We start from the raw sequence: 27,114 nt of genomic DNA, 5'->3' as shown, positions 1-27,114 counted from the left end.
CAAGGTTCCTGCAGGAGCATGGCATAAAGCAGCAATATTCATGCAGTCATACCCCACAACAAAATGGAATTGCAGAAAGGAAAAACAGGCATATTGGAGAGGTATCTCGTGCCATGCTCAATGAAAAAGACTTGCCAGATTTTTATTGGGCTGAAGCAGTTGCTACAGCAGTCTACATAATGAACAAGACTCCCACTGCAGTAATACATGGAATGACTCCAGAGGAGAGGTATACTGGTAGGAAACCAGATATTTCTCATTTGAAAATTTTTGGTTGCATTGCCTATGTATATGTGCCAGATGAGTTGAGATCCAAGTTGGATCCAAAAGCTGAGAAGTGCATCTTTATTGGTTACTCTCTGCAATAAAAAGGGTATAGATGCTATAATCCTTCTACTCGTAAGTTTACAGTGAGCAGAGATGTTGTTTTTGATGAGATGAGTAGCTGGTAGAAACCAGTAAATGTGATTGATGATGTAGATGCACAAAATGGTAATGCTGCACAGAATTCACAGCAGCAGTCACAAAATATTAGTGGACCTGGAGCGTCCTCTAGCAGTGGTTCACATTCTTCGCCATGGACAGGCAGATTGAGATCAGGAGAATCTTCTCAAAGCAATGCAGATAGTGGTATGCAGGTATCACGAAAAGGAAAAGAGAAGGTTGATCAGCCCATGTTTGATGTGAATGTAGGTCACTCTTATGTGGATGGTGAATCCAGTGGCTCAGAACAGAGCATTGATGATGAGTTGGGTATTCCTTCTATTGTTACACCTGGAGTAAGGAAAACCAGGGATGTTTTGAGAGCACCTGGGAGTGAACCTACTTTGCGCAAGTCTACGAGAGCTAGGTATCCTGTGGATAGGCTGAAATATGATGGATTTACAGCCATCCACTATGCATATATGGTTAAAGTGATACAGGAACCAGAACCCACTTCTTTTGAGGAAGCCATGGGAAAAGAAAAATGGCAGAAAGCCATGGATGAAGAAATGGATGCCTTGGAAGCAAATGCTACATGGGAATTGGTACCTTTGCCTAAAGGTAAGAATGCAATTGGCTGTAAGTGGGTTTATAAGGTGAAGCACAATGCAGATGGTTTTGTAAACAAATACAAGGCAAGATTAGTAGTCAAGGGGTATGTACAAACATATGGCATTGACTATGAAGAAACATTCAGTCCTGTTGCAAGGATGGCAACCATAAGAGCAGTCATTGCTATGGCTGCATCAAAGGGATGGTTTTTACATCAGATGGATGTAAAGAATGCCTTCTTGCATGGTGATTTGCAAGAAGAGGTCTATATGGAGCAGCCACCAGGTTATGTGCATGCTGTTCATCCTGAGTTTGTTTGCAGGTTGAAGAAAGCCTTGTATGGCCTGAAGCAAGCACCTAGAGCATGGTCTGACAAGATAGGGCAGTATCTTGTCACTATTGGCTTTCAGATTTCCAAGGCAGATTTCTCACTTTATGTGAGAAAAACAGAGAAAGGTATTATGCTACTTGTCATTTATGTTGATGATTTGATTATGACAGGTGACAGTGATGAAGATATCCTTCATGTGAAAATGCTATTGAAGCAGAAGTTTGAGATGAAGGATTTGGGAGAGCTGCATTATTTCTTGGGCATTGAGGTGATTAGATCACCAAGTGGGATACAGCTCTTGCAGAGGCAGTATGGATTGGACATGATGTCCAAATATGGGATGACTGGTTGTAAGCCTATTTCAGTTCCTTTGGAGCAGAATGTGAAGCTGAGCACAGATGCAGGTGAGCTTCTAGAAGACCCTACTATGTACAGACGCATAGTAGGAAGTTTGATTTATATGACTATTACCAGGTCAGATTTGAGCTATGCTGTTGGATTGGTAAGTCAGTTTATGCAGGCTCCAAGGAAACCACATTTGGATGCGGCTAGACGCGTATTCAGGTATGTGAAGTCCACATTGCAGTATGGACTATTTTATGAGACTGGGGTTCAGATACAGCTGCATGGATACACTGATGCTGATTGGGCTGGTAGTATTTCTGATAGAAGATCTACCAGTGGATATGTGTTCTCTTTTGGGAGTGCTGCAGTCACTTGGAGCAGCAAGAAATAGCCTACAGTTGCCTTGTCGAGCACAGAGGCCGAGTACAGGGGTGCAGCAATAGCTGCATGTGAGGTAGCTTGGTTGCATAAGCTACTTTATGATATGCATCAGCCTACAGATGGGCCAGTTGTCATTTATTGTGACAACATGAGTAGTATACACTTGGCAAATAACCCAGTCTATCATGCTAGAACAAAGCACATTGAGGTGCATTATCACTATGTGCGAGAGAGGGTTTTACTAGGTCTTATTGATCTAGTTTATGTCAGCACAGAGGATCAGGTAGCTGACATATTCACGAAGGCATTGGGCGCAGAGAAGCTGCGCAAGTTCAGAGACCTGCTTGGTATGCAGGAATTGGGATTGAGCTCGAGGGGGAGTGTTGAGATATCGAGCTCCACTCGTGATACGCCAGGGTGACCGTTGTGTATTTATGTCACCGACTTGTCAGTTGTAGATGCGGTTGGTACACCGCTCATGAATAATAGCTAGATGACAGATATCCTTATCTACTCTAGTTCGTGGCTCAGTTAGTATGCCACCTTAGTTAGTTGAGTTTGGTTTGAGACCCATATATAGGGTTCTTCTATTTCTTTGTACTAGATTTCTTTTGGCTTCCACAACTAAGAAGAGGAAAACTGTTTTTCAGCCTCCACCTTTGTGTGTATTCCCCCATTGTGCAAGCAAGAAAGCTACAAGTGAGACTCCTTCCTTCTCTCCCACAATCTTGACATTCTTCCTAATGCTTATCATTAAAAAATGGTATTATTTTAATAATTTGGGGGTGGCGAAAAAAATGACACCCCCCCTTTTTCATTAGTTGTGTCTTTTCATTTTACAAGCTTAAGCAAGCTTTAAGCTTTTGGTTTAAAAAAACCGGTTCACTACTTTGTGTTCACACTCTAGCCCAAGTGGTTTTTTCACGTTCGAAGGGGCCAACGTGCTCAGAATTGAGATCCATCTGGATAACTAGGTTTGTGACATCATAATCTATAAACCTAGCCACCATGACGCACTTTTCAGCTCCCATATCACATAGTTGCTTCATAATGCAAAACCTTGCGAGGATTAAATGGGGGGTCAAATGAACTCCGATCAACGAAGCGAGACTTGCATCGGGTTCCTGACATCGAACCCCGTATAGGAAAACTCTAGCTCATCAATCCACAACCGTTTCATTTTTCACGAAAATTTGTTCTTTGACGGCCTCTCGTGCTCTTTTCCACTTCAAAAAATGGCTCTAAAATCCGCTCTCAATGTGTGAATGTAGTGGCATAGATGATGAAGAACAGTGTAACTTATTGCTTCCTACCCTAACTAGCTTCACAATGTCAAATGAGCATGCTATGTCCTTTTAACAGACATAATGCATGTTTTTTTATATGTGTGAGGATTACTATTGAGCAGCATTAGCAAATATTAGCAAGCTTGGTAGATCCAAAAGTTGATAGGTATCTCCTAATTGATTCTTCATGCAAGGGAAACCAACATGTGTCTCGCCAAGACATACTTGAGGAGATTTTTGTGAAAGCTAGGAGGCATGATTCATAACTGTCTCCCATGTAGGAGGCTACGTGAATCATGGCATTGGATTAGAGAAAATGGACATGAGCTCAATTCATTCCTCTAACCTCAATACAACAACAACTTAACAATCCCTTTGTAGACAAGGCCAATGCTCAAGAGTGATGGAAACTTATTGATACTTCAAACCTTAATGTTCTTTGCTCTTTCTTTTGATATAGTAGCTGATATGTTGTTGGAATTGAATTGTCAACTTTCTTTCATCATCTTACTTTGATGTATGTAGATCACCATACTCCATAAAAAGTACCCAAAAGATCATGCAACATTTTTGCTATTTGCATTGAAATCTCTTTCAAGACTATGGGGCGGACATGATATTTCAAGACTATGGGGTGGACATGATATTCCTTTAAATAATGAAAAAGTCGCAATTGTGTTGTTCGCATTAAAATTACTAGGGCAAGGGTGTGGACTCCAATGTATAAGGTGCCCATATTTTTTGGGATATGTGGCACAAGGAATGGAAATGGGTATTACAAAATGAAGTGCATTGCTTGTTTATGGCAAGAGATATCTAACAATGACTAGAAAGAGCCACTTGTACGCTTCTATACAACTATTGCTACCAAGGGTACAACTACCAACAATAGAGCTCGTGTAACCATTAGTGTGTGCATTTTCCAAATGAATAAGTAGAAGAAGAGGAAGGGATTCCATCAAATCAAATCAATCGCAGTTCCTCCCAACCATGAGCTTGGTCTACCAACACAATTCATGGGGTGCCTTACAAAAGAATTGTTCGCAAAAGCATTTTCACTTTCGTATGCTGAGCAGTTGCACTAGATGTGTATTGTCATTAACTTTAATATGTCTTTTCATTATGTTTTTCTAATACCTTCTTGTAAGTCCACTAATATGATTCAAGAAGGTCGTTAACTTGATCATCATGTCTATCATGTCTATTGTGATTGAAATAATGTTATTGCCACATAATGTGATTTTTCCATGCCCTTAGTTGAACATATAGAAAGTAAACCGTGTCTTTGCAAAATAAGGTGTATGGTTATATAGTACATGATGCGATTATTATTTAAACCAAACATTGGTCTTTATGGTTGTATAATATATTACGCAATCATTGACCAAACAAAATGTTAGTTTTTATTTTTATGGCTAAGATATGTATTATTGAGTTAATGTTCTAAACATCTATCATCATGTAATGAATCACATGTAGATCTCTTCAAGATGTAATAAATGTGTTCCTCCACTCCTCTTATATGCAAGTATAACCCCAATGTTGGTCCAAGCCTTTTCTCTCCCAATGAATGCAAATATTTTGTAGAGTGAGATATACACATCCACCTTCCTATTATGAATTGCTACTCCATTTGCATTGTCCTTTACAAAATCGTGCAAATTTTTCCATCATTTAAACATGCTCAATTAATGTCACCAAAGTTTTTGCCATTTTAGCATGCAAATATGCTCTAGCTTTGACACCACCTATTGAAAGCTTTGTCGATGGCTTGTACAACCTCATGATAGTTGCCATCTTCCACAATTTTGACATGGTCCCCATGCAAGCTAATATTAGATAGCACCTATTCCATTACTTTCATCATCCTTTTAGAGATTCTTTTGAGGCTTTAATATCCTTGCAAAAGAAAAAAGGTACACCAACTTCTTTATAGTCCTACATAGTTCATGCAAAATGCATATTTGTGCACTCTAGAGAGGGGAAAAGTAAGCATTGGTACCCAATTTGCATCCTTCAAATGCCTAGCTAGAGCTTTGCTCCATTGCACCTGATCCAAGTCAATAGTGATCCCCATACAATATAGACATGGACTCTTTGCAACAACACCTTTTTCCACATTACACATGCATTTAAGAGCCCTCCCATGTCCAATGCCACACAGCATGCTTGCGAAAATCTTCAACATGAAGCATCCTCTATTTTTTCGCTCAGTTATTAATTATGGGTTTTGAGTTCAATAAAACATATAATGTAGAATGTTGTAGCCTTCTTTGTCTACTTGCATCATTTCTAAGCAAATCGATAACTCTTGATTGACATGACTGTGTAAATGTGGCACGCAAGGTAGAAATTGCATTGAGAATAAATTTTTTTTGCATAAAAACATTGGGAAGATAGAAGTAACATTGAGAAAAAAAATATTTTAATGTTTATAAAATTATTTAAAACATTAGGAAAAGTGAAGTTGCATTAATAATAGTTTATTTGGTTTTTACAAATCATGTGAATGTAAAGGATGGTAAAAATCGTACCAAGGATATTTCTCTTTATGCTTATGAAATTCCTAAATATCAAAAAAATGTTCCCTTAGAATTTACAAACAAAGAAGAATACTTAGCTTGTATTAAGAAAATTAAGAAATATAAAATAGATTATCAAGATTATCAATTAGGGGTACTTCTTAAGGGAGAAGAATCCCACTCTAAAAATAAAAATTTGATAATGTTTTCCCAATTTAGGATAATCCCTAGAATTCTTGATGGGATTAACGACCAATCCTTGACAACAAGAATTATGAATGAAAGATTGTATTCAAAAACATACGATAATCAAGAAAAATGATCAAAAAAAAGGAAAGTTAATTGAGGGTTAAGAGAAATGAAAGCTAGAAAATCAAAGCTAAGGGAAAATTGGAAAACCTAAGAGTTAGAAGAGAATCAAGTTGAAAAGTATTGCCTCCAAGTTAAGATCTTGCTTAATTACCTCTTTTGTTAAAAAATCGCTTAAAAGAAATTGCTTGTGTTTGTAGTAATGCATATGAGTTTGACTCAATGCATTTAGAATATTGATTGAATAATGTAAAAATCCTAATACACACTGTCTGCAATATGATAAAAAGGAAAGTGCACTAAACCTCCCCCAAGGCTAGTTTTGAGTCCCTTCCCAAGGGGGAAATAGATTGTCACCTTAGAGAGTTTTTGGACCAACCCTAATGGCGAGAGGTCACTCCATAGGAAGTCCTTGGGTAGGAGGAGTTGAGGGTGCCAAGATGGCTTTGGTTGGTAAAATCTTAGACTCCTAGGAATCGCCCAAATTTTTATGTGACTCACGATGGGTTTCTGAGGCCTCAGTACCAGTTAGGGGCAAAAATCTTGGGTAAATAATGGCCTTTGTGCCATTATTCCATATAGGTGAAAGATGAAGACTTATATAATGAATTTTATTAAATAAAGAATCTATCTTTCAAAGGGTTGTTTTCATTGTTTATGTGTTGTAATTTTAATTTACTTAAATGAATATTGTGATCTAAAGGATTAATTAAGGAAGTTGATTTTATGTGTACAACTTAAATGCATTAGCTAAGTAGATAACTAAAATTACCCAACCAAGGGAAGCAAGAGGGTGTGATCCCTGAGACGGATATGTCCTAAGGCAAGGTGGTCTCAGTAGTTGAGAGCTTCTCACAAATTTGTTGCATCAGAGTATAGGAGAAATGGACCCTTGAGTCAACTAGGACACTTGACTCCATATCGTTTTAGAAGAACGGAGTGAGACTTTACCTTATGGGTAGAGGGGTTGATGTTTTCATACTACTACTCATTTTTGACTCTCCTTGAACCAAGTATGATTCGAGTTGGCTTCAACTCGAGTAATCTAGCACAAGCAATTACTCAAAGACTCATACTAGTTAATTCCAAATAGGAAACTTTAGTTTACATAGAAGACAAAAATTCAGGTCAATTCTCATGGGAACGGTCAGGACCTTCTGTTGTGAAGTGGACCCGAGAGAGTCTAGACAACAAACTTTGTGTTATTCAAAAGAGTACCAAGCACCATTGCTTAGGAAGAATCCTCGAAGGACCACTAAATTATGCCGCCAAGGATCCCTCAAGTGGACACAGCACACGTGGTGTCAAAGCAAAAAGAATAAAACTAATGTATATGAAGATTTGTTTGTAACCTTGTTAAAAGAACATTCAGTATAAGAATGACTCGCTCTAACAAATCAGTGGGATCTCTTTCAAAACCATGAAGATCAATGAAAATTTTGGTATTCTGAGCAATGTTTACCTCAACGATGTATTTCCTTGACTTTGGTTGGCATGATCGCTTCATGAAGATCTTGGAGGAGCGTATACCCTTCATCACTGTATCAAGAGTGTTGATGGATGCAAAGCGATGTCTATTGCTTCATCAATGCCAATCAGCTTGCCTATCTTCAAAACAACCTTAAGTGAATCAAATGGATGGAGAACCTTAAAGTAGTCAAGCTATCCATCTTCGAAGAATCACACCTAAATCCCATTTTCAACATAGGTGGAGAACGAGTTCACCAGAACCATTATCTCTATGATCAAGTGCTCCAAATTCTCTTGGCCGAGCATGTTGCCATTTTAGGATGCTCACGCTGCCATAATTATTTTAAAGATTTTCCCAAAAGTACAACATCCTGAAAATACTTGATGAACCCCCAACTTACTAAACAATTCATGTATCTAAATTTCACAATTAGAATCGTTATAACCCAAAAAGTTTCCCTAACTTGATTCTAACTATCTACTCAATGTAATAAAGAGATCCAATTAGCATTGTCGCAAAAACCGTGAATAATAAAAGAGTCTCAACTTTTTTGCAAGATTGTGTACCTTATACTAACTATATGTTATAAACTTAAGATTCATAAGCTCAAGTGTTGAAACCTTAAAGAGAGATGAGTATTGTAAGTGCTTAAGATGTGCAATTAATCTTGCAAATGTTAATAAAACTAGGGTATTGTACCCATCATGTCTATGCTTACCCCAGTCCAAGTACAAGGGAAGAAATTTCTTCTCAAATAAATCAAACGACTAGAGTTTGATGGTAAAGGAAAGGATGTTGAATCGGAAACATAAATTTGGATTGAATCAAGCAATGATAGCTAAGCTAAAGCTGACGCAAAAGCCCGACTTTGATGGAAGCAATGGTGCAAAGACCAAGGGGTTGCAAAAGTGACCATTACTTGGGACTGAAGGAAGTTGTATATGGGCGCTACCTCCCACTAGCATACCATACACTAAAAATGAATGAATTATTTAGCTTGAAGCAATCTAGATTAGTCTTGGAGGCTTATTATTCCAGATTTGTATCCCTTTTCAAGCCCTATCCATGGACATCACACAATAGGTGTCAAAGTTCTATCATGGGCTAAACTCTCAGTTGGATACTCATCTTGAAGCAATGCGCCCATCTGACCTACAAGATGCATTAATTCGAGCAATGCCCATTTTATAAGAATTGTAATCAACATACAAGAGTGGCAGATTTTGCAGGCAAAGTTCTCCATACAAAGGGCCACAAGGATATGTCAAGAGGATCCAAGCACAATACCAAACTAGGCAAAGGAAGAAGGCCAAGACAAGTACAATTGGAAACTTCGCACCTACTGTCAGCAACAAGGAGCTACCAAGATGTTTTCACTACAACGAGTCCGACCACTTTAAAAGACCATGTCTAAAGTTAGGGCAACCAATTTGTCGAGGACAATTTCCTGGCCAAAATTGAGATGTATCAACCACCAAAGGGAAAGTTCCCAAAATAACCTTGAAGGGAAGGAACAAAGAGATGGAAGAGGGAGAAGATCCCACCTTAAAAGCGGACATGGAGAGAGCAACAGTACCATGTTGCAATGCTTTGCAACTTAGGGAATTCACAATAGCATTCTCCTTACCTAGCATGTAAATCTTGAAGTCATACTCTTGTAAGACTTCAATCCATTGTTGTTGGCTCATGTTTAGATTGGGTTGAGTAAAGATCCATTTGAGGCTTTTATGGTCAATGATGACTAAGGCAAACTCGTTGCCAAGCAAATAGTCTCCATAGCTTGAGAGCATGAATTATAGCAAGTAGCTCCAAATCATGGGTAGCATAGTTCTTCTTATGAATCTTTAGTTTCCTAGATGATTAGGTTATCATATGGCCTTCTTGCATGAGTGCACAACCTAATGCAAGAGAGCTCGCATTAGTGGCAACTTCAAATTCTTGGTTCAAGTTGAGTAGTTTTAGGATAGGAGCTATGGTGGTCAAACTTTGTTTAAGCTTCTCAAAACTAGACTGCTCAGTGGGAGTCCATACAATGGAAATTTGTTTCTTGAGTAGGTCAGTCAAGGGTGTGGCAATCAAGGCATAATCCTTGATAAAAATCTTGTACCATCCAGTCAAGCCCACGAACTTCCTTAACTGTCGTTGAGGGTGCCCATTCTTGTACATATTTAACCTTGGTGGGGCCTACAACAATTTCTTTGTCAGAAACTATAAACCCAAGGTACTCAATCTGCCTCTTATAGAAGGCGCATTTATTATTCTTGGCACAAAGCTTGTGTATCCTCATTGTTTCAAGGACAACTTGAAGTTGCGACTCATGATCTTCATCTTTCTTTGAGTAGGTTAGGATGTCGTCGAAGAAGACAAGAACAAAGTCATTAAGATAGGGCCGAAAAATGTCTTGCATTAGCTTGTTAAAGGTTGTTGGTGAATTGGTTACCCCAAAAGACATTACAATAAATTCGTAATGGCCATACCTTGTATTGAATGTAGTTTTTGTGGAATGTCCTCTTCTTTGATCCTTATTTGATAATAGCCTGATCATAGATTAATCTATGAAAATATCTTTGCACCTTGATGATGGTCAAGTAATTCATCTATCTCCTTGGAATTGGATATTTGTTCTTGATCGTCAGTTGATTTAGCCCATATAGTTGATGTAGAGACGGAGGTTTACGTCCTTCTTCTTTTGGAACGGCAATGGTACTCCCCATGGTGGATTACTTTGTTTTATGTACCACCCTTGATCCAAAAGATTTTTGAGCTGTTCTTTCAACTCAATGGCTTCTAGAATTGACATACAACATGGTCGCTTTGCTACCAATGCGGCTCTTGGTATTAGCTTGATCTCATAATCAACTTCTCTTGATAGAGGAGGCTCTATTAGCTCTTTAAGGAATACATCTACATATTCTTTTAGCCAAGATGGCTCTTCATCGGATTCCTTCTCTTGCTCAACCTTATTAAGTTTGATTAGGTAGATAGGCAATCCCTTTCTTAGCCCCTTCATGATTCGAAAAGCTTTTGCTAGCTAAATTTTAGGGTTCCTAGCTTCGCCTTGAGTAGTTATTAATTTTCCTTTTTGATCCAAGAACGTGACTTGACCTTTTTCGCAATGAATGTGAGCATCGTTAGGGATTAGCCAATCCATTCCGAATAGACACTCATAAGCTCCTAAATTCATGACTTTGAACCCCATCTTGGAAAGATTGCCTCCTAAGTTATAATCCACTCTGCTAGTCTATTGAGCAAAAATTGCCTCTCTCCCATTTGCCAATTTGACTAATGTTTTAGATGCAGGTTCAGTGCTTACTCCTAGCCTCTTTGCACACTTCGGTGAGATAAATGAGTGGGTGCTTTCACAATCAATCAAAATCTAAAAGGTTTTACCTTGGTAGGTTGTTGGTGTTTGAATTACAAAGAATTGAAGATTGGGGCTCTTCTTTTTTCCATCATTTAAACATGTTTGATTAATGTCACCATCGTTTTTGCAATTTTAGCATGCTAAGTATAATCTAACTTTGACATGACCTTTTTGCAATTTTAGCATGATAAATATCATCTAAATTTGACATGACTTATCGATAGCTTTGTTGATGGCTTGCAACCACCTTCCATTACTTTGATCATGCTTTTAGATTTTCTATTTAGGCTTTAATATATATACAAAATAAAATAGCTATATCGTCTTCTCTATGGTCTTACAATGTGTGAAAAATGCATATGTGCAATCTAAAAAAGGCTATAATTAAGCATTGGTACCCAATTTGCATCCTTCAAATGCCTATCTAGAGCTTTGCTCCATTGCACCTAATCCAAGGCATTGGCGTTCACCATACAATATAAACATGGACTCTTTGTGGTGGCACCTTTCTCCATGCTACATATGCACTTAAGAGTCCTGCCATTTGCCATTTCATTTCATACTTGCTAAAATCTTCGACATGAACCATCATCTTGTTTCTTTGCTCTCTTGTCAATATGGGTTTTTAGTTTGATAAAACACATAATGCAAAAACTTGTAGCCTCCTTTGTCTCCTTGCATCATTTCTAAGCTAACTAGTAACTCTCAATTAATGTTATGACTATGTAAATGTAGCGCACATAGAAAACAACAATTGTTAATACACCTTAAAAGATTTGAGAGGAAAATGTTGTTCTTTGATCAAACATTGAAATACCTTACAATATCCTTGGGGATTGATTGGACAACATCACTATTCAACTAGTCAAATTGGTGCTCAACTCAAGTTTACAATCATAACCAACCTGATGGGAGTTAAAGGCACATGTGCCTAGCTACCCACACCTATACATTGTAGGTGGTGGGTGCCCATCACTGACACTTTATTCTTTATTCTTTTAGTGGTAATAGAATAAGGGAAGGCAAGTCACATATTGATTATTGGAGTTTCCACAAACTAATCTCTCTCTTATTTGCTTGAACCTCACTATTGCTTGTGCTTCCACTTCCACTCTACCTTTCAACTGGTATGGGAGTGGGCATTTGAGGAGCTTCTTCATTAGAGTGTTGGCAACCCTCTTCAACATTTTGCATTTAAGGACATCACACTCATCTAGTTTAATGACAAACTTCAAAATCTCACCACGCTTCTTTTGATGAAGGTCAAGGATTTTAAGCTACTTCCTGTCACAAAGCTTTGAGATCAAAAAATTTGTTGTCGTATAGCTAAACCTAGATTCTCCAATACCTTTGAGTTTACATGCTAGTATACATGCTTGAGTTGCATAGGTTTTGGCAATAATTACCTCTACATTTTGCTTTGATACAATTTGAGCTATTCTTTATGAGAGATGCATGCCTCCTCCAATACTACTTGCAGCTAGCTCACATCAAGTTGCTTCTGATTCATGAAGAATGAGATTGCCCTTTTGGAGTTTCTTTTCACTCAAGATCTCCTTAGTACTTTTCTCAACACCAAATGATTATCGTGAACTCTAACTTCAAAATGCATAGTGGACTCCGGATGAATAATGCTCTACCAAAATGTCAACTTTTGCATTCACAAGTTAATGCATGGCTATGTTTTAAGAGCAATTACTATGTTATGTTATATAACTCAAATGTCCATATCACAAGAAAGTACCTCATGGCCTAAACTTGCTTCTTCATCCCTCTACTTCCAACTATCAATTTCTCTATATTGCCAAGTCTCTTTTTTATTTTGCATGTGTCATTGGTCCTCAAAATTTCAATTGTCTTCTTCAATTTTTGAATGATATCTTTGTTTGTCATAACACATTTTCCCCATCTAGCTCAACAACTTCTTTACAATAAATTCCTATAGGGCTCTGCAACCAACCACTTTTCCTCCATGTGTTGAAATGTATCCCAATAGACCTATCTACCATCATGAATAAAATCCAATAAGTTAAAAACGTTTGAAAATAGTGACAGTGCATTCCTTGGGGTACAATGGCCCATCCATGCACAAGTCCAAATGGCACTCTCCATTGCTCCTTTGTTCTCTCTTTGTTGGACATGGAGATGACTTGTCTTTTTTTAAAGAAGTCGATAATCAAAATTTTATGTCCACACAAAGATGGTAAGTACTCTTATTTTCCTATTGTTACCGACTATAACATGACTCTCCAAGTATTAACATTGGATAACTCTAGCAACTGTCAAATCAGGAGTAAGTTTCTTGTCTACAAATCTTGCAATCTCTATCACCATTCCAAAGCATTCAATAAACCAACAATTCAACAAGATTAGTGTCAAGTAACTTTGTTTATACTAAGAAATCTTCATGTTGTGCTATCACCAACTTCATGGCAAAGCCATCATCAAAGCTCACGAATTTTGGCACTAAAAAATGGCCATGCATATTTCATGACACAACCAAATTGTTGAAATGCAACTCAATATACATAGAATGAACTTTCTTTAGAGTTGTTTTTGGCACAATATAAAAATAGGCCAAAATGCATAGTTGAGTCATTTCGGGACCTTTTCCATTACAAGGAGCTTTCTTGAGAATAGTTTTTGGCACTACATAACCCTAACCATAACCCTAGGCATAACCCTAACACAATGCAATTTGGTCCATTGTATTTAAGAACAAATGCCTAGATTTGATACATGTCGGTGAGACTAGAAATTAGATCAACTAGAGATTCATTATACAAAGTGCTTATATACACTTTGCAGTACAATCCTCTCAACAAGGGTAAAGGGACTAAAATAAGTGATGCCCCTCAACATTACACAACATTCCCCAATTTAGTCATTAGTGATGCCCCTCAACATTACACAACATACCCCAATTTAGTCTAGTACCAATGTTGTGAAATGTGAGCTCCTGTACAACTCAATTGGCCTGTAACATTCGTCTGAAAAAGATTTTCATCAATTTAGTATATCTTATATATTTATTTGTTCATGCTCACATAAAGACTCCACACATTAACTATCCAAAAGAATTGATCTCATGATGCCACCAAATTGGTCCCAATCTACCCCAATTTTCTATGGCAGTACAATTGACGCAAAAGCCAACCTGCCCCAATTTAAAGTCAATTGATGCAAAAGTCAATCTGCCCCAATTTTCTATGGCAGTACAAGGCTAATGCACCCATTGAAAGCTAGCCTGATTCCCAAACAAGACCAACAAAATGTGAACACTCTCCAGCTGAAGGACAGAATAGATCATTGTTGTGTGAAAGATAGCTTTGCAAGTAAAGAAGACACAAGACTGTCTACATTGTAATTAAAGATTTTATACGGCATAAGAGAGATCATAAATTTGATTTCCCAGCTTCATGGCACATCCCAAGGTCTCAACTACACATTGTACAACAAGAAAAAACTTCAGACTTGATCTCATGGCCTTACGACGCAACATTCCAAAGTTTGAAGGTAGACATTGTACTGCAAACTACTGAGCCCATTAATACTTTTATCTGATGATATTCAAATTGCACAAGTATTATTTATCTGCAAATACTTGACTTGTTTTTGAGCCCTGTGTTAGCATCCAACACATCTCCAGACTGCTGCCAAGATTATACTTTTTTATCTACTTCTAAAATTTGTAGGCTCCAATTGCGGACAATTTGTGGAAGGCTTACATATGCTTTTGGCCTTGTTTCAAGCATAAATTTTGCCTATGCATTGTGTAAATGAGAACTGTATGCCTTCCTTGATCAGGCATGGCTCTCAATAGTGTGGATTGTGTGTGCATGGGTGGACCATACTAAACTAATACCGCAAGAAAACATAATGAAATGAATATAGCAAAATGCGATCCACTGGACTGAAACACTCGCTGAATTTCATGCCATTCTATCCCTGAAAACAAAATACATTGTTCCATATAGCCATCGTTCAAAGCCACAACAAAACCATAAACTATTTTCATCTACATCTGAAAATTTTGTTTTTGGTAAAAAAACGCTGTATTTTTGTTCATAGAAATTCAACTCAAACTGCTATGTTCACTGCAATTGGAGATTCAGCTACCAAACGTTCTGATGAGTCATTCATGTGCTCATGTAGCTTTAAACAAATGGAATAGAGACAGATTAATTAGACAAAAGACCTTTATAATAACTGTTTCAATATTCTTATTTTTTGTTTGTCTTGAAGATCAGGAAAAAGGCACAAGCGATGGTTGCACTGAACCCCACATACAGACACCTGTCAACTGATTGAAGAAACGTAGACAACATAAACCCACACATGAAATGTCTTTGCTCTTAAAACATGATAAATATTCACACCTTTGGAGGCCTTGGCATAGGATACGGGGAGGATCTAGCCTCAAAACGCTAACTACGATCTCCCAGACCTCAGTTAAAAGAGCAAAATACCATACAGCATCTTACATACCACTACAGTGCTCAATCAGTTGTAATCCAAAAATCAAACGAACACAAGGAGAGGTCAGGACTCTGGAGTTCACTGACTTGAGCTCATATGCTAGGCATCTTACATTGATATATTTGCTCTCACAGCATTGCCCTCGCATTCCTTCATAGCAGCGGTGTCATTTTCCCCTCCCAGGAACCCTCCTCACCTTTCCAAAGCTAAGACTCTTATACTAGCCACCATATCAAGGATTTCTTGGGCCCCTGCACATCACATAACAGCAGTAAATTTAAGCCTGTGGCAGCCTTAGATTCCTATACAAAAAGGCACAATTATAAAATGTTTGACCTCCAGTGCTCATATAAAAGCCGTGAAGAACACAAGAATTGCCATTTTGAGATGATCTGACAACACTGAACAACTCATTGAGCATACTACTGCCCAGTGTTTCATTACTGTGAACACATCAAGGATCTGGTAATCACACGAATTGGGTCTACTGCAAAGAAAATTAGCATGGTCAGGAAGATAAGGATATAGCCTCAGGGAGCTAACAGTACTGTTATGCTCACTTTTTCTGAATTGTAGCAATGCAGAGAGCTGAGAGAATTTGGAGAGATTGGATTTGTCCCAAGATTTGATAAAGATGAGGAGGTTCCCTCAAATTTGAAACAATGTGAGAAACATTCAGGGGAAGCAAACTGTGTGAATCTACAATGGACAAGATGCACCGACATGTTACCAATAGACAATTGAATCAGATCACACACGGGCACACACACATTTTTTCAACAAATAATATGACAATGGAGTCACGGGCACACACACAAATCGAATTTGACATACGGATTCGCATTCTCAATTTTACTTTTATTTCTGAAAATTTCGTACTCAAAAATAATATGTATTTTTTAAGGCCATCCCCCATCCCTATTCCCGACCCTTGCTTTTGATCATCCCTCATCAAGTGCATTCATTAAAGAAATGCGTGATCAATCTGTGTGTATTGCTTATGCAATATTGACATTGCTTGAACTGTTTTAATGTGTGCTAGCTTCCAATTTCAGGTCACAACCAAGCAAAAAACCCTCAATGTGAATGATGTAAATTTCCGACTACTGGCACTACTGGGACTACTCAATGCAAGGGAAATCCATGGTAGAGAAAACCCCTCAACTGTTACCTCATTCATTTCCCTTTGACAAGGGGAGCCAACAAGGGTGCTACAAGCACAACACCACACTAGTCACCAATGTGTATGTCATGATACCATGAAGAAAAATCTGCGACTTACCAAATACTTAATTAGAACAACCTGATTTATAATAACTAAATGCACAACTGATTTTGCTAGAACATAAAACTAAATGCATATGTGTATACTCAAAGGCCAAGCCAACCTTGGGCTTTGCATCATACAAGCTCAAAAACAACTAAATTTGCTCAAAATAGATTTCTTATCTAGGTGCCAATTGCTGATTCATAACTTGATTTTTCCTTCTTTGGCTATTCTAAACTACCATAGCACATTTTGTTGCTGAATTCAAAGTCTTTGTGATGAGATTTCCCAAAAACCAAATGTGAAGTTTGCCTTCTCGGTCCTTGGGAGTTTATTGAGGTCCTTTGATTTCTATCACCTGATGGGTAATACCATTTTTTGAACACTATCCATTAAGATGGTTGTGATGACAACCTAAATTTTTTTATATGTACATCTTGTCGAAAGCAAACTCTATCCACTTTTATGATCATGTAAACTTTTGCAACATCCATATACCCTAATCCAAAGAGAAAAGGTTGATAGTGTATTGAGATCCGCAGAATGCTCTCCATAATCCTCAAAGATGGCCAATGCCCTCAAGCAAGATACCTTGCAAAAAGCAAACTATTTGCCTTGACAAAATCTTAAATTTTCCTGAATCTAGATCCTATTCAAAGAGAAAAACCATATAGTCTTCCTTTCATGCCTTGAGCTCCCCAAATTGCTCTACTATTGTGGTAGTTCAATACAATGGTCCCTCCTAGAACCATAGTAGAGTATGACAATATCCCACTTCTACCTCAAGTCTTGCCGAGGCAAATATTAGATCATACAAAGTAAACTTTTTGTTTCTTTTTTCACAAATAAGGATGATGTCCCTTCCTTCCTCCTATTCTTTTCTTCTTTACTAAGCACTCTCGAGTATTCTAGTGGATTTTTGATTGATCCAATAGTCTCTCCCAAATCCAAATCAATATGATCATATTCTAGGTCTAGCACAACCGTCAACTCTTTACTCAACTTTTTATTTCCTTCTTTACAAATAAGCCACAACTCTTTACTTGACTTTCTATTTCCTTCTTTACAAATAAGCCTAATATTCCCTTTTTTTACTAAAGTTTGAGGAAAGGGTAGGGGATTTATGTCTTGTTGATTTTTCTTTTGCATCTTCAAGGGTCTCTTAGCCAAAATGAGTACAACTGTTCCTTTTAACTCTATAGCCTTCCCCCATCCCAAAACCCTCTTTTTTTGGTTTGTTTTGTGAGTCCGGTGTGCACCTTCACGTCATATTCACTAGGTGAGTATGGTATGCTGGTACACGCGCTATCACAGGGCCAAACCCTTACGCCTCCGGCTTCAGCGGACGCATCCGCTTTCCTCCACTCCCTTCGGTTGATAGCTCCGGGGAGACCAGCCACTTGGCTAGTGAGGATAGGCACCAAGAACCCCATATGGGAGCCCAAGTACCCTCTCTCTTGTCAATCAAGAAAGTCTTAGACAAAAGATTATCCAATGGAAGACACTATCCTCCTTACCTTTGTTACAAAGAAATTGTTAAACATTGGGTTGAGCCATGGCCTACAAATTCCCTTAATTTCCCTCACATTCTAAATAGGAAATTGGTAGCACTTCTCATTTAAAGAGGGTTGTTTAAATATTCTCATCTTGGAAGTAAGCATAATTTCATTCTAGACACTTCTTTCACATATTCTAAAGAAATCTTTGAACATTGAATTGAACATCAAATACTCATTTTCTTTAATATTCTCTCTAATTCTATAAATTCTCAAAAGGAAAAAAACATATTGGAAGCACTTCTTAATCTCCAAAATTAACTTCTTAAAACAAAAAGTTCCTCTTAGGGTTCCCTATGGAAGTGAATGGTTATCTTCTAGTAGTCACCAGCTTGTTCTCTTTAGCATCAAGTTGGAAACATCATCATGTGTCCCAAGTCTTTCCTCAAGACTTGGAATGAAATAGATAAGTCACAATTTCAAGGCAATATCTATGTCCCCTAAACCATCTTCTTCTCATAGGAAAATCAAATATGCTTTAACATGTTTTTGAGACTACAAATTTCAGCCTACAAATTTCAGCCTATAGATATTTAATGAAATCAATGCCTGAATCCTCCTCATCTAGCAAATGGATGCACATAACAGCTGCCTTGACCAATAAAAATGGTGTTGTTGCTAGCTTGTCTAGTGAGGACAAGCAATGCGAGTCTCTACTGAAGATACTAACAGCAACAAATGGTCACCTAGTTGTGAAGAAGCTCTGAACAGATATGCTTTCAATTGAGGAAGATTGTAGATGCCTTTTCTCAACATAGCAATTAAGTTTGTGACTCTAGAATGAATCACAGCTGTCTCTTAAGGTCTAAAATAGAAGTTCAAACCTTCTTTGTTCCATATTCTAGAATTTACTTTGTTTCGGCCTTTTAACTTCTGCATACTGCATTTTTCAGCCTTGAATTAGGACTACCTTTTCATAGTTCTTTTTTTAACACGAGTCCTTTTCTTAAAAGGCAAGGCTCAAATGACATTTTCCTAATCTTTTTCTTGTAGAATTGTCAAAATTATGCTTTTGGAAATTACCCAAAGATCTAATCTGCAAAAATTGTTGCATAGGTAGACGTTCAGCAGCTGCAATACTCAGATAGACTACCTTTGTCACAAATCTAGATCCATGTACCACTCACGATGAGGATTTTTTTGTGGCCATTTTCAAAATCCAAACAATGTCCATGCCATCCCTCATATGACTGCATATGCATGAATGGACAATGCAAGTTGTTCAAAAACCAAAGGTGTTCAATATCAAACTTGTTACTTAGCTCAAATATATACAATGAAGTTATGGTGTCTAAGCCTACTACTTGGATGCCCTAATTCCATAGACCATTCTCAAAATCCTAGACACATCCCCTCAGGACATAAATAATCCATACCCTTACGAGTAACAAGTACGAATATCATTGGTTCACAATCCAAGACAAACCACATGGTTCCTCCATGCTAAATAGACATTGACAAGGCCTCCCATTTTCCATCACAAAAAATGGTCTTTCACAATTTGCACCTTGTGGTGAAGGAGGAATAATTCAAAGACAATTTTCTAAAGGTTGCTTCCTTGAGCTCAAGCCCCAAATTTTGCAATCGTCATTGTAGCCCTAGCATTTGACTACCAAGAATGCACAAGGACACTAAAAAGTAACAAGAGAAAACACAAGATGCTTTATCGATCAAGAGCCTATCTCGCTAGGGTGGAGAAAATTGAATAACAAGGGAGACAAGACAGATGATGGCTTTCACAAGATTTTTCAAAAAGGGTCAAAAATAGCCCACTTTATGTCAATAACATCTCAACCCTCCATACACATGACTAGCAAGACACTGATTTCCTCGTCCTTGGAGGATGGGATAATGATCATCATAATCATAAGTATCATCATAGTGATGGTTTGCACCACCAACAAAAAATAGTCCAAGTCGGACCATTAATCAGCTAGAGCCTTGCCCCAACTAAAAATAAAATACAATAAACTGTTCTTCCTCATCATTGATCTGGTAATAATTCATTAATTTTAAGCAGCCACATGCAAACATCACAAGCACAGGTAAAAGAGAGTGGGAAGAAGAGAGAAACAAGAGGGGAATAATGAAACAAAACAATCAGAAATGCAGTACAGGGAACCTTCAATTTCCTTTGCCTATTTCATGCCCCCCCTCTGACTTGAGATTGCATAGTCATTAAACATTTTGCCTACTTAGTATCAAAGCTTGACACTAATAGAAAACTATTTGGCAAGGAGCATAACCAATTTCGCATTCGCATTCCAAAACAACTCTAGGGCTTCAAAGATTTGCATACAGACAGAGAACCAACCTTCCAGGAAGAGACTGAGAGCTGTTTACGGCTCCTCTTGCAATGCCTCGTCTGACGTGATCCCTATCTACACGCATGGCAGCTACCTCCTTTTCCATATTAGCCATCTCTCTTCGCATCTTCTTTGCCTCAACATCCATGGCTTTTGTCAAGGTGTCCACCTTTTTTGCAAGCATCTACAAGAGAATCCCAAATGTTTTGATTTATAAATCACATATGCTTTAAAAGGGTTTGAAGAGAATGAGGAGCAAATTTTTGAAAGATGACTGAAACAAAATATACTCATAGACGCACCTCAATGGCATCATCTTTGTCTTTAAGACTCTGATCCTTCTCATGGCTTGCTCTCCTTAAAGCAATCACCTCCTTCTGCAACATGTCATACAGTAGGCCAGAAACCACATCCTCACCACCTTCTTTAGTGTCTAAATTTTCTTTCATTGCATCCTGTGATTCCACCCTTGAGACTGGAGCTGTTTGCTTCTGATCAAAGCCATTAGAGAACACCTTGGTACCATTTGTCATGTTTTCACCAGGCCTTCCACCATCGAAAGACTTTGATGTTAACTTAGCATTCTTCAATATCGAGGAGCTAGATATGGACCCTCTCAACTGTGAAGATGAAGTGCGTCTTTTATTGTTAAACCCATTCGCCACCAATCTGGACGTGTCATCTGCTCCACCGATAGACTGCCGCCTAGAAGATCCGTTCATGCTACTCCTAAGCCCTTCAGACCTTAGACCCTCATCCCGGGCAGGACTAGGCATCCTTCTTGAGGTACCATTTACTGAACCCTTTAATCCTTCTTCTAATACTCGAAGACGTAGCTGAAACTTCTCCTGCAAGTAAGAAAATTTTGACTTGATGATGTTCATCAAACAGAAAGACATGTCATAAGTATTTGGAGATTTCTTTAAAATTACTTTTAATTGAGCTTCCGACTTGGCAGTGCGTTCAGCTAAACTCAGCTTGTCACGAAGATGCTGCATCTCACCCTGCATGTGCCATAAATTAAAGGTAGATAGATCAAAAGAGGGAACAAAATTCAAATAGAAGTAAATGTAACACCAATGACTAGAACCATCAGATCACTTTATTTACCAGCATAAACCGTCTCTCTTCCAGCCATTGTTTAACGGGCATAACTTTATCATTGGCATCTTTCCACTCATTTGCAACCACAGATGCCACTCTATTGGCTGATACTTTTGTTCTTGCCAGCTCTCGCTCCAAAGTTCTTTTCTCTTCCTGTACAAAGAGCAGCCTCTCTTAGGGCAATGAAGGTTGTATGTAGTTTATAGGCTGCTCAAAAACTGTATCTCCCGGATTATCAAGCTCATCTAGATCAATTTGTATGTCAATTAAGTTTATCATGGTTCAAAACATATATTCTCAGTATGACCAGAAACCTATCGCTGCTATGAAAATAAGACTCGTCAAAGATACAAAAGACAAATCCTTTACAGGGCTTACTACTATCTTACTGATGATAGTGATATTAATCCTATCCAAGTCGAAGGAACAATACAGCCACAAGAAATTGCAATTGTCAGAGAAATTACAGAGGGGTTAGGACATAAGCTTCCTCTCATGAGCACTCTAGAAATTTGTATTTTTTTACATAAACTTACCAACAACTGTTTGACTTGTTGCTGCCGCTCTCTAACAGCATTTGCTGCAGCTCCCCCTGCAAGAACTGCTTCCTCAAGCTCAGCAACTGTTGTGCTCAACTTCTCCACTTCGGCAACCTTCTGCCTATGCATTTTATCCAGAATCTTGTTTTCCTCCTGCCTCACAGCTAAGCAAACTTTAATCCCCCGGACAAGCACAGAAAAATTACACGTGTAATTTGCATCCAAAATGGAAGTACTTCCAAAGCCAGACAATGTAGAGTACCTGGCAAATTTCTATCTGCTTCATGAGCTCCTGGTTACGATTCTGCAAATCATCAACCATGGAAGCTTTGGCTTCTGCTATTTGAACAGTCCTCTCTGCTTCCAGAAGGGCAGCTTCTTTGGTTTTGGTCAGCCTATCAAGGGCCCTATTGTCATCTTGTAGCTTAGCAACCTGAAATGTTGACAGGTGCACAAAGTAATTCATGATTACATTACAATAGTCTGCCAAATACAACCCATGCTATAATCAAAGCACGTGACAAACAAAGTAGCAGCTATCACAATGTTTCACATAATTGATCCCAGAATGAGCCAGGAACACTGAGTTTACGTGGAGCATACTTCCTGTCTAGCAATCTTCAATTCTGCTTCAAGTGGAGCAAGAATGGCCTCTATGGGAGGCATATCCTCATCCTTTTGAGCAGCATGAACTCTTCGTAGTGTGGCTTCTGCTGCAAACTGTGCTGCAAGTGCTGCTTTTTTCTCGTCATTGATCTTCTTTGCTTCAAGATTCTGTATTGACCCCAGAAAGATTAACCCCGTTAACGACCTGTTCACCAAGCAAATAGCTACTTTGCAATACTATCAAATATCAAACTCGAGATGGAGAAAACAAGATCCTTGCTTTGTACCTTATTCTCCAAAGCTATTTCTGTCTGCTTAAGCTTTGCCTCCATCTTTTCCAGTGCATCGGAGAGCTGGAAACACAATCACCTAGTTGAGTTGAAAATCCCCACAGGTGCCAGACAAGACATTGAAGAGGGAAGATGGATGAAGCCGACCAAAATGCAATTTTTGCAAAATCAGGATTCAGAACCTCGCATATGCAAATTTTTACTACCACTGGGGAAATGCTTACAGAAGCACAAAATATACATGTAAAACTACCAGGAACTGCAAATGCTTTACCACATCAAAACGAGAAAAGTAGTACCTCTTCCAATGCCTTCTCCTTGGCACGCTCTGTAAGCCTCAAAGCTTTGATTTCAGCTTGAGCATCTGCAAGTTCCCGATCTTTATCTGCACGATTTGGTGTGCAAATCAGGCTGGGCTGTTGATATTGAAGCACCTCCCAATAGTGCTAACTTAGTTGCTAAATTGCCACCAACTTCTTACACATGAAGAAACAAGTGCAGCCCATATCGTTTATTGACATGAAGACACAAGCAATCCCATAAAAAGTCGTGTTTGAGAAAACAACTGACACTGGAAGCTAGACAAGATCACGTGCTAGACCACCATATTCAACCTATTCTGGGGTAGAATTAATTTATATCAACATACCTCGCACTTCGTTTTCAAGTCGCGTCAGCTCCACCCTCAGTGGATCCGAACCAGGTAACAAGTTGAGGAGGTCATCTGCCTCTACACTCTGCTTCATAGAGCTTTTACGCCTGAGTTTTGAGTCGCTTCTGGGTAAGGTCAGAGGTACATGCGGACTGGTACCCAGATCATAAGACTGCTTCCCATTTCGGTAATGGATATCCAGAAAGTTTTCATCCTCATCAATGCTACTCGTGTGGTCTGACATTGGACCAGCCAATCAAGGCCACGATCACATGTAAAGGTAGACTTCGGTCCTTGCTTACTGAATATTTAACAGAGAGATTGCTTGATGGAGCCTGCAAATCGATGCTGAGCTGACTATGTCAAAAAACCTCAAAACTTCAGGAGAATGCAGATGGCACACGACCCATCAGAGCTCAGAATAAGCAAATGCTAGTTGCTGAAGGGTCTGTATGGTTGAGAGACCTCTGAATCGGCAATGTAGGGCTTCAGAAACTGAGTGCAAATTGCTCGAGGAAGTGCAGAACTCTGAAAACCTAATCCTGGGTACAAAATCCCAGATATGGTGAAGAGTCACCACAAATGTCGCCAGATGAGAGAAAATGTAGTAGACTGAAGATCGGGATGCCAGAATACAATTTCCAGTCCTGCTAACTCAAAGAATGGAGGGATAATCAGGCAATGTGGCCAAATTTCACAGGCCCGAAGAGAAGAAATGCAGCGGGAGAGGGAGCTCTGGCAACATCAGAGCTGCTGTTCAATGCGCCCTGAACTGAAAATTTTCTCGTCAAACCTGCGTCAAGACTCTTTGGCTGATTCTCTGTCATGCATTTGAAGGTTCACCTGTCATTTGCATAGCAGGCCGAAAAGGCCCTGCATCCCCTTGGCACAGGGCGCCCTGTCGTGGAGATTAGGGCTAGGCTCAGAGCCCCATTCTGTTGTGCTGTGTGTGTGCGTGCGTGTGTGTTGAAGGGAGACGCGCAGATCCGAGCTAAAGGAGACACATTTGGGGGGAAGGGGGAGCCAGAAGAGACTCTTACCTTGACCTTGGCTTGGTTTCTTGTGCCTGCGCTGTCAATGGGAGGGGAAGATCTAGAAGAGCGACCTTTGGCAAAGGCAAAAGGGGGGAAGAAGGTCGAGCTTTCGATCGCTTTGCTTCGGAAGGAAACCAGGCGCGCACCATGGCGATTGGAAAGATGATATAATGTGTGAGCTGGGAGGCAATACGATGCAACGGGAACAAGGGGGGAAAGCAGGACTCGCAGGCGGATGGACCAGAAAAGCGAAGGAAGGGCGGGGGAGGGGGGGGGGGGAGAGAGAGAGAGAGACTGCAGGCGGGCAGTTAGGTGGTGTCCGAGAAAGGGACCAGAAAAGGGTTGGAGTCTGGACAAGATAAAAGGGGAGTGTGATCAGAGATAAGCTATGAGGGGGGGGGAGAGGGAATGAGAGGAAGTAGAACTTAGAAGCAAAGAGAGGGAGAGAGAGTGTGTGTTTGTGTGTGTGCACACGCACGCATGTATGAGAGAGAGAGAGAGAGAACCACTATGGTCTCTTATGGCCCTAGATCCATCTGGAGGACCATGTAACAATGTCCAAGACAAGACGCGTTCATTTCATCGTAGTGTGAATTCAAATTCAAAAAAGCCTTCTCAAACTAAGCTGAGAGAGAGAGAGAAGGAGGGAAGTAGTAAGAGCACACACATAGAGAGAGAGAATCACTAGGCTTGACCAAACTGATGTAGCTCAATTGGTTAACTTGAATGACTAAAAGGTCTTGAGTTCAACCATTGCATTCCACACAAACACTCAACATAAAAAAAAGAAAGATTTGAACCCAAGCCAATGAGTTAACAAATTAAATGACTTACCACAGGGGTAGTCACTTGATTACCAAAAAAAAAAACACTAGGCCCTCTCATGACCCTAGGTCCGTACTGGAGGCCCATGTTAACAATGTCCGTGACAAGATCAATTCGTTTCATCCTAGCATCAATTCAACTTTTGAAAAAGCCTTCTCAAGATAGTGCAAGAAAGAAAAGAACCTTCCAAATAATATGTAGTCTTAATATTAATTTCTTGAAGGTATCAAAAAAATGCTAGTTTAAATTTCTATATTTCTCCTTACTACAAAACAAAATGTGTTGGAAGCATACATATTCCTTTGCAGTTATGCCTTGAGCAATTTACTAGTACACTTGAGATATCAAAATGAATAGGAGCAATGATGTTTCTAACAATTCGTTGTTGGTTAATGAACACTTTGATGCAGCCAACTATCCATTGTGCCCCTCTTTGATGCCATGTGCTGGTTGTCAAAGGACTGTGAGATGTTGTTACATATATTGAGAAATAGCACAAGTCTCTTGTATGGCTATTCCCTTGGAAGGCACGGTTGAGAATGAGGTAAGTCCTAGTAATGTGATGTCAAATGTACCATCCATGAGGCAACAAAGTAGGTGGGATGCAAAGATAGTGGCTCTATTTGTCAAAATAATAATCATATTTGCATATTCCCTCATGTAAAATTACCAATGAGGCTTGGATGCACTTATCAAACTCTATCTAGTGCATTATGAGGCATGTGTAAGTAGTTGGATTCGGGCCATATGAATGTGTATGATTCCATGCATGCACTTCTCACAAGAGTTGAGGATCTCAAGGAGCAACTTGTTGTAATTGATGAAATTGTGCTAGATGGTATATTTGTTAGTCAATGCCTCAAATGGTTTACCAAAATCTTATCAAAGTTTTGCACTTGCACTTTGGCTCATTATGAAGGGCAACCCAAATGTCTTCCCATTTGATGAGTTAACTTTAATGCTACTACACAAAGAGTAATGCAAGAAAATTCATTATGTGACAAATTCGAGTGATCAAAAATCTATTGTAGGTCATCAAAATGACAAGGCCAAAGGCCTCTGTTGTTTTGCTAGCTCAAAGTGTTAAGCTTGATTATGCATAAAATTTTGTTAAAATTGTGATAGCAAAGGAGAGGAATAAAAAGAGCATGATTTGGTAATGTATTCTGGATTCTATTATACACACTATGTTCAAGAGTAGGTAGTCACCACACATTGTAGTTTTTTAATCTAACATTCGGATATTGGTATCACCAATAATATTTCTCCTTGATTTCTCCTCAAAATGAGTTTTTTGCTCTTTGGAAATGCCTTTCTAGTGTGCCAACAACACCTCATATCTATTAAATGTATTGGTAAAGTGCAAGATACAATAGCTAATGGCAATATACTTACTCTCCCCTTGGTGCTTT

At 38.9% G+C, this 27,114-nt stretch overlaps 1 protein-coding gene across 1 annotated transcript; it reads right to left on the bottom strand.

Annotated features, from left to right (window-relative positions):
- Nucleotides 1–15,229: 15,229 nt before the first annotated feature.
- On the bottom strand, nt 15,230–25,136 carry LOC148029304 (microtubule-associated protein 70-1-like). Its single transcript, XM_087688082.1, has 11 exons — nt 23,841–25,136; nt 23,491–23,576; nt 23,189–23,254; nt 22,899–23,069; nt 22,558–22,728; nt 22,293–22,448; nt 21,763–21,909; nt 21,585–21,656; nt 20,955–21,500; nt 20,661–20,836; nt 15,230–15,774 (listed from the first exon to the last, which is right to left on the bottom strand). Exons 1-11 carry the CDS (start codon nt 24,085–24,087, stop codon nt 15,756–15,758), a joined length of 1,857 nt encoding a protein of 618 aa, XP_087544208.1. The 5' UTR covers nt 24,088–25,136; the 3' UTR covers nt 15,230–15,755.
- Nucleotides 25,137–27,114: the final 1,978 nt, after the last annotated feature.

The sequence above is a fragment of the Lygodium microphyllum genome, chromosome 11 (genome assembly GCF_053477565.2).
Source record: "Lygodium microphyllum isolate KBCC chromosome 11, Lygodium_microphyllum_v1.1.10, whole genome shotgun sequence".
Lineage (NCBI taxonomy): Eukaryota > Viridiplantae > Streptophyta > Polypodiopsida > Schizaeales > Lygodiaceae > Lygodium > Lygodium microphyllum.
Note: the sequence above shows the minus strand (reverse complement) of the source record. Positions and strands in the feature narration are given on the sequence as shown.

What these genes read in the sequence shown, in the direction of transcription:
- LOC148029304 (XM_087688082.1), bottom strand. Translation starts at nt 24,087, where the DNA reads ATGTCAGACCACACGAGTAGCATTGATGAGGATGAAAACTTTCTGGAT. An exon ending in AAGAGAGACGGTTTATGCTG is followed by an intron (nt 21,657 to 21,762) that starts GTAAATAAAGTG and finishes TGGCACATGCAG; the next exon opens with GGTGAGATGCAGCATCTTCG. An exon ending in ACAAAGATGATGCCATTGAG is followed by an intron (nt 20,837 to 20,954) that starts GTGCGTCTATGA and finishes ATTCTCTTGTAG; the next exon opens with ATGCTTGCAAAAAAGGTGGA.